Source organism: Stylophora pistillata, chromosome 11, assembly GCF_964205215.1.
Source record: "Stylophora pistillata chromosome 11, jaStyPist1.2, whole genome shotgun sequence".
Taxonomy (NCBI): Eukaryota; Metazoa; Cnidaria; class Anthozoa; order Scleractinia; family Pocilloporidae; genus Stylophora; species Stylophora pistillata.
Window position 1 is genome coordinate 18679368 of NC_142529.1, and position 8560 is coordinate 18687927.

The following is an 8560-nucleotide window of genomic DNA, read 5'->3' on the forward strand; positions in this document are numbered from 1 at the left end:
AAACAAGTAAGATTTGTAAAGTTATTTTCCGAAAGAGTCGGAATAAATACATTTTTTCAGGTTAGATTGCTGTTTTTACCCTAAACGTCGTCCAATAAATTTTTGTTGCAGCCTACTAATCTGTACAATTTCGAAGGAAAATATTCAGATGCTTCGCCGTCCCCGAAGGGGGTTCTGTCCTGGTGTACCGGTTCACAAGGGAATTACCATTGTTCTTTCTTTGTTTAGGAGTTATCGGTTAGCTATTGTGTATTGTTTGGTCGTTTGTATTGGCTCTTGTGAACCGGTACACTAGGACAGAACCCCGAAGGGTCTCCACTCATCGAAGCGTGTACTGTAGCCAATGCAGTGAATTTTCAGTCTCTTGTTGGGTTTGTCAACCTCCGTGACCTCAATATCATACAATTTTGTATCTTTTCTCTGTGAAATGACCTTTTTAACAGGGGTGTATGCTGAGTATTCGTTGCAGAATCGCTTTGGTTCTCTTATCTCTCTCTTTGGCTTGTCCGCCATTTTGAAAATTTGCTCAGGAGGGCATCTGGGTTAGCGGCCGCGCCAGGCTGGAACCGACAAAAACAAATGTCCATCGCAGTGGGGAAACAGTTTGATATGATATAAACAAAAACAGTAATTACTACGCGAAAAATTATCACAATAAAAAATTGTCGAATCTACTGAAAGTGTTGACATGAAAGGCGAGAATTGTGCTAAAATTCCCAATCAACGCTGAGACTGGGACCTATAATGCCCGCCCAATTTGAAAAAATTCTCCGCATTAATTATAGTTTATTCGTTTTTTGGAGTGAAATTCCTGGCGCTTATTCAAGCCGAAGGGTGCCAGAGAGAACAACTGCGCGCTCCAATATGCTTCTTTGGTAATTAGAAGTTTCTCTGTGTTACCTTAATTGTTTACTGTCGCCTGCACTTGATCAATGCATTGGAATTAGAAATCGCTTAAATCATGTGGTGTTTTGTCAAAATGTACCGCTACTTCACAGGTCTTTTTCTTAGTAACCATAGCAGACTTGTGGTTGCGAAATCTAACTCTAAAGTCATTTGTAGTGGAAGCAATGTATTGTAGGCGACATTTCTTGCACGAAGCCAAATAAATTATGTTCTAAGAATCACATGAAAGCTTCGATCGTATCTTGTAACTCTTGCCTGTTTGAAAACTTAAAAAGGAATTAGATTCAACCAAGAAGTTGCGACAAAGATGACCGGGTAGGGGAAGCCTATAACCCCATATGAAACCCAACTAAGGATCTATTAAAGATACACGACCGAAGTTAACTTAGCGGATCACAAAGGAGGATCCAATTACGGATACAGGCTAATTTCAATTAAACAGATTCACCTTGAAAAGTTAAATTTCTCGGGAGACCACGTCTCCGATCACGTAAATCACATCTTTGATTGTCGTGTTGCCAGCATGGTTGTCCTGAAAGTGTATTGGTCATCACACCCGACCAGTAACAGGAAGGACGTGGGTTCAAATCCCGCTCAGGGCAAATTTTCGTTTCAAACATTTGTTCTCTTTAAGTATGATTACTTGGGGTGTACAGGGTCAGGGTTTCCCTCGAATACAGAATTTATATATATATACATATATAACCAAAATAGCGGAATGAGATCATCATCTACTAAAAAGTGCTCAATAGCAGGGCTAGAGCTATGGATAATTATACCTCAAGAATTAGTTTACTTGAACTTTTACTGCAACTCTGAGTTTCATGCCTCTTGCGAAGCAATCGTCAGGCAACTGCCAGAAATAACGGTTACAATCCACCAAAATTTAAAAGACGAAACAATGTATACATGCGCGCGCAACATACTGCACGCGCTATCGTAACGTTAGGTTCTTTAACAGGAATTTCCTGACATGTCTGCAACCTGATGTCAGCTCATTTCTTTTGTTTAAACTTGCCATCTGCGGTTTACAAATGATAAAATATTTTTCCCACAAACACAAGTTGCATCTTTTAGCTACATTGGAATACGAACTAGCTTGTTTCACCTTGCGCCACTTAATATTAAACTTAGTGTCCTTATCTTTAAGACTCCATACATATTTGCTAAGTTCAGTAGCATGCCTGTAACGTTCGTTTCGGAATGAACACAAGTGGTTCCTGTAACGCATTTTAAAAGCGGTGTCACAGAGACCAATGTACGTTTCCTTTGCGGTTTCTGTGGTGACCTCTGCCTGGTAAATTATGCTTTCCATGTTACAGTTTCCATCCATGGGGCATATGTCAGGTTTTCGACAGTTGCAGCTCTTCCTAGCTCGATCATTAGCGCGTGCGAGTTTCCGGATTTCAGATTTGTTGTGGTTAGATATGACAGTTTTAATGCTGCCCATGCAGCTGTAGCTCAGTTTAAGGGTGTTCCGGTTGAAAATTTTGTGAAGAGGATTAGTTTTTGTGAAATGCTTATCAATAAGTGCAAGGAAACATTTTCCGACGTTAGTTTCCACGTTCTTGCCGTATGGTGGGTTAAACCAAGTAATATTCCGCTGCCTGTTTCTTCGTGGACGTGGTGCCTGGTTTGATGCAGCGTTGAATGACAGGGTGTAGCTGTACCCACTTTTTTTGAGAGCTTCTTGATAAATAGGTTTAGCACTATCGAAGCATTCCCTGTCGGACGATATCTCGGAGAGCCTCCTATTGATTGATTCAGGGATGTTGCGCAGAATGGATGGTGGGTGGTTAGATTTTTTATGCACGTAGAGGGGGATGTTGCCTTCCTTAGTAAAAGGGTAATACTTCCCACTTGAGAGGTCAAGCGTGACGTCTAGAAAATTAGTTTTGGTGATGTTAGCCTCGACTGTGATTTTTAAGTCATTGTCGCGGAAGACTTTGCAAAAACCTTTCTTGATATTCTCTATTTCCTGCGGTGTTCCATTGAGGGCAGCCAAACCATCATCCCGGTATAAACCAATATTTTGACCATACTTCTCAGTAAGAATCGATAAGAGAAAGCATCCAACCAGCTCACACGTTTCCGCTCCATCGAAGGACCCCATGGTAACATCAAAGAGGTTGCTGGCAGATTTTTTCTCCCATGGGCAATCATCGTTAAATAGCAGAGATCGTTTTGCATGCAAGATAATTTCACGCTCATGGCTGTTGATTGAGCAGTACTTAGAGGCAAAATCTAGTGCTCTCAAAAAAAGTGGGTACAGCTACACCCTGTCATTCAACGCTGCATCAAACCAGGCACCACGTCCACGAAGAAACAGGCAGCGGAATATTACTTGGTTTAACCCACCATACAGCAAGAACGTGGAAACTAACGTCGGAAAATGTTTCCTTGCACTTATTGATAAGCATTTCACAAAAACTAATCCTCTTCACAAAATTTTCAACCGGAACACCCTTAAACTGAGCTACAGCTGCATGGGCAGCATTAAAACTGTCATATCTAACCACAACAAATCTGAAATCCGGAAACTCGCACGCGCTAATGATCGAGCTAGGAAGAGCTGCAACTGTCGAAAACCTGACATATGCCCCATGGATGGAAACTGTAACATGGAAAGCATAATTTACCAGGCAGAGGTCACCACAGAAACCGCAAAGGAAACGTACATTGGTCTCTGTGACACCGCTTTTAAAATGCGTTACAGGAACCACTTGTGTTCATTCCGAAACGAACGTTACAGGCATGCTACTGAACTTAGCAAATATGTATGGAGTCTTAAAGATAAGGACACTAAGTTTAATATTAAGTGGCGCAAGGTGAAACAAGCTAGTTCGTATTCCAATGTAGCTAAAAGATGCAACTTGTGTTTGTGGGAAAAATATTTTATCATTTGTAAACCGCAGATGGCAAGTTTAAACAAAAGAAATGAGCTGACATCAGGTTGCAGACATGTCAGGAAATTCCTGTTAAAGAACCTAACGTTACGATAGCGCGTGCAGTATGTTGCGCGCGCATGTATACATTGTTTCGTCTTTTAAATTTTGGTGGATTGTAACCGTTATTTCTGGCAGTTGCCTGACGATTGCTTCGCAAGAGGCATGAAACTCAGAGTTGCAGTAAAAGTTCAAGTAAACTAATTCTTGAGGTATAATTATATATATATATATATATATATATATATATATATATATATATATATATAATTATACTTCAAGATTTAGGTTACTTGAACTTTTACTGCAACTCTGAGTTTCATGCCTCTTGCGAAGCAATCGTCAGGCAACTGCAAGACGATCTGGCAGTTGCCTGACGATTGCTTCGCAAGAGGCATGAAACTCAGAGTTGCAGTAAAAGTTCAAGTAACCTAAATCTTGAAGTATAATTATCCATAGCTCTAGCCCTGCTATTAAGCACTTTTTAGTAGATGATGATCTCATTCCGCTATAACCAAAATAGCGGAATGAGATCATCATCTACTAAAAAGTGCTCAATAGCAGGGCTAGAGCGATGGATAATTATACCTCAAGATTTAGGTTACTTGAACTTTTACTGCAACTCTGAGTTTCAGGCCTCTTGCGAAGCAATCGTCAGGCAACTGCCAGAAATAACGGTTACCGTTATTTATAACGGTATAACGGTAACCGTATAACGGTAACCGTTATTTCTGGCAGTTGCCTGACGATTGCTTCGCAAGAGGCATGAAACTCAGAGTTGCAGTAAAAGTTCAAGTAACCTAAATCTTGAGGTATATATATATATATATATATATATATATATATATATATATATATATATTGTGGGAGGAAAAAGACAAGTAAACTACAAGTTCATCCCTACAAGCCTGTTTCGTGGTCGCCCACTCATCAGGGGATTTTCCCCTGATGAGTGGGCGACCACGAAACAGGCTTGTAGGGATGAACTTGTAGTTTACTTGTCTTTTTCCTCCCACAATATATACTTCGCTCTACTTCTATGTATTGAGCACTGTTCTACGAAAATCAAGTCACACTTTATATATATATATATAAATATTATGAGAGGAAAAAAGGACGTAACTACATTTCCCGACAGGCCTGTTTCGTGAATCGCTTCACTCTTCAGGGGAAAATCCCCTGATGAGTGGGCGATTCACGAAACAGGCTTGTCGGGAAATGTAGTTACGTCCTTTTTTCCTCTCATAATATTTATTCTGCTCTGCTTCAACGTATTGAGCACTGTTCCACGCGAAAATCGACTTGCAGACTTCCTATATATATATATATATATATATATATATGCAGTGCTGATTCTAGGCTGGAGGTAAAGCCATACAGCAACCCCAAATGATTCCACATTCGTGGTATTATCTAAGTCATGCCAGAGTGCCCAAACTAGTAACTTATGATATATGTATATATCTATGCATGTATCTATATATGCATATGAAATCTCAAGCCAATCATGAGAATTTGAAAAAAGTATATATACTCTGAATGTCTTAATTGTTAGTCATATTCACCGCTTGTTTTTGGTGTCATATGACTGCGTAATTAGCCATAAGAGGTAAAAACTTACTGTGAAAAAGTAGGAACGACGATAGGAATAGCATTTCACCGAGAAATGGCTGGAATAGTGGTAGGATTTGTGCATTTCTGATGTACAAAGTCTGTTCGTTTTGGGCCGCCGAAATCGCAATCACTGCTGTGACTGCTCTTTATCTTTCTCAGGCACAATTGGAGAACCACATGAAGTGAAGATTAAAGTTTCCCTCGACCAGATTGACCTCAAAAAAGAGGAAAAATTCAATCAACATCTTGTAGAACAAATCTCAATGCTCATGGAGTACAATACATTTTCTCCAAGTGGAGGAGTAGGTAAATTCATCGAGTACATAAGAAACGTGCACAACCTCCTTATCAAATCCTTGGGACTCGGCTGCCTAGAAATACAAGTGGAATGCCTCACCCTGGAGAGCCTTGAAGGTTTGAAGAATGACTACTGTTCTGGTGACCTCAATGAAATGGCTGAGAAGTTCATTCTGACTGATGAGGTGAGAGAGGAACTGGACCTGAATGATGTCAGTTTTAAAACTACCATCAAAAGAGAAGACTACCTGGCATGCAGGAAGTCTTTCTTGAACGAAGTGGAACCATTCAGCGAAATCACAAATCCAGGTAAGTATCACTACTTGTCACATGTAGGTTAGGATTGAATCATTACTTTTGGTTTGCTACTTCGATGCAGGTTCAATAACGAAAGTAACACGACGTGTTCAATAGAAATCACTCTAATTAGTAGCTAACATGTAGAAAGTAAGTGTGGACCCTGAAAGAAAAACGTAACTTGATCATAACCTGAGGTACTTCAAAATCTCCGTAAAGTTGAAGTTTTGTTTCAGTAGTGGTGGGTGTTATCGGACTTACCGAAGCGTTATCATATCGACCATTACTAAGTTATCATTTGGGTAAAGAACGTTCAAAATGGATTCTTGATAAGCGTTTGGAGGAGCTCAAGTGAACAGATATAAGCTAGCAAAAGACCTCGACTTGTAAATACTTCCCTTTTTTAGTTACAGTTTGAGCTGTGTGCTTCTGACATGCATCTAAGACATCATTTTCATCTAGTATATATAAAGAGGGAAGGTTCAAAACTCAGTAACCGATATTTTGTGAGCAACCTGTTGAGAAATTTTCTAAGCGAAAATTGCCTTAGCCTTCAGTTGATTTGTTTTCATATCTCTTATCTTTTCTTTGTTTGTTTTTTTCTGTCCGTTTAGAAATTATTGCATCTAGTCACACCGACCATTCGAAGTCACAACCTGAAGGAAACGGTTTAAAAGAAGCTGAACAGGGCGCTGAAGCTAACTTCACGATAACTACACGAGATTCAGAAGGAAAACAGATTTACAGCGAACAAGAACACGTAATCGTCACTATCAGATCTCCAAGATGGGGAATAAAAGCAGAAACCATAGATTTAAAAGATGGTAACTACTCAGTAGGTTACAAACCAAAGTGTGCAGGGCGACACGACGTTACAATCGAGATTGACGGATGGCCACTGACCGGTAGCCCCTGGAGAGTAAAGGTGAAGCCACGTCAGTATAAAGTGATTAAGTCGTGTGGTTCACCCGGAAATGGAGAAGGAGAATTTAATGGACCGCGCAGTATTGTACAGAATAAATTCTCAGGAGACATTGCCGTGGTAGATACGTTAAATAACCGCCTTCAGGTTTTTGATGAGAATTTGAAATACCTCAGGACGATAGGAGGCGAGGTGGGATCGCCAACTGGTGAAGCTGTGACGATTGATCATCCTTTGTCTGTAGCATTTTTAAGGGATGGTGATATGGTAGTCATCCATAGCATTGAGTGTTCCCCGACACACATGTCTCTAATCACTGAGGATGGTCAGTTTATCCGAAATTTTAGTGAGCGCGTGTTTCGTCCTTCGACTGTTTTTGTCAGAAATGGTGATGATGGTGATCACGTGATCGTTTGTGATAAAGCTGACCGCAAAATCAAGGTCCTTTCCCCAGACGGTGTGCAATTACTACAATCCTTTGGTGATCCGGATTGCGACGGTAGCCCCGCATGTGTTTTTTATCATTGTGATAAGTTCTTTGTGTCGTATCACCTTACTAACTGCAAAAAAGGTTTTCAATGAGGAGGGTGAATTTATTTTTAATATTGGCTGCGAGGGTTCTGGTGAAGGACTGCTAAATTATCCTTGCGGCCTTGTTGTTGACGCTTTTGATAACCTGATCGTCTGTGACAACCGCAGCAATAGACTGCAAATGTTTACCCAGGATGGTGAATTTCTCAGTTCCTTTTATCAAGAAATCCAATCACCCTGGGGTATGGCGATTTCAAAAACTGGTGACTTGCTGCTTACTGATATGGGAAAGCAGCGTATTATCATTTTACAATAAGCTTGTTCTTTTTTTTCCTTTCCAGAAGTCCTTCCTGTAACACACTCTCGATGGACACGCTCATCATTATTTTTCTCAGTTCATTTCAATAAGCAAAGCATTAAACAACATCTGACAGATAATCAAGACGAAAGAAATGTTACTGCCGTCACAACGTAATGATCAAAGAAAATGACTTAATTATATGTCTAGCTCGTTAAAATATTTCAGACATCGAGGAGAAGGGAGAGAAGGGCGGGTTATTGGAACACTGATATGCCCAATTTTTCTCTACATGAGATATCAATTTACCGTAAGATTGTAAACTATTTAAACACCAAACGCCACAATTCAAGATACCATATGGCGAGTGAGAAAGATTCCGGAAACTTAAGTACCCAAGCAGGCTCGCGAGCCTCCATGATTGCTTTAAAGTGCGGAAAAAACAGAGTCCATTCTTAGCTGTAAGTCATCGAAGACGGGCAAAGGATCGAGCACTGGGTGGGAAACGGCGGTTATGGTCGTGAGTAAAATAGCCTAATCCTGCCATTTTTTGCGCGCGCTCGCTTTTTGGCTCGTGCCCACATTAACCGTGAGCCTGGCTCAAGCTAGCTTAGGCTCATCTGGGGTATACTATATTTGGCTCTTTTGATAGAATGATAAAACTCAGTACTTGTGAGGACGTAGTATTTTGTCTTTGTCAATAAACACAAGTGCCTGTAAAACAAGTTGAAGTATGACACATAAAGTATG

General features: G+C 40.3%; 2 protein-coding genes across 2 annotated transcripts in view; one reads left to right on the forward strand and one right to left on the reverse strand.

The window, feature by feature from the left end:
* The window catches only part of LOC148720440 (uncharacterized), a 4338-nt gene extending 1319 nt beyond the window's left edge, over positions 1 to 3019 (reverse strand). The window contains exon 1 of the mRNA XM_088739058.1: positions 2949 to 3019. Within this exon, the coding sequence (XP_088595184.1) occupies positions 2949 to 3019 (71 nt within the window). The remainder of the gene's footprint in view (positions 1 to 2948) is intronic.
* LOC148720435 (uncharacterized) overlaps positions 1 to 8325 on the forward strand; it is a 59578-nt gene extending 51253 nt beyond the window's left edge. The window contains exons 5-6 of the mRNA XM_088738315.1: positions 5625 to 6071; positions 6674 to 8325. Of these exons, the coding sequence (XP_088594441.1) occupies positions 5625 to 6071; positions 6674 to 7563 (1337 nt within the window). The 3' untranslated portion in view covers positions 7564 to 8325. The remainder of the gene's footprint in view (positions 1 to 5624; positions 6072 to 6673) is intronic.
* Positions 8326 to 8560: the final 235 nt, after the last annotated feature.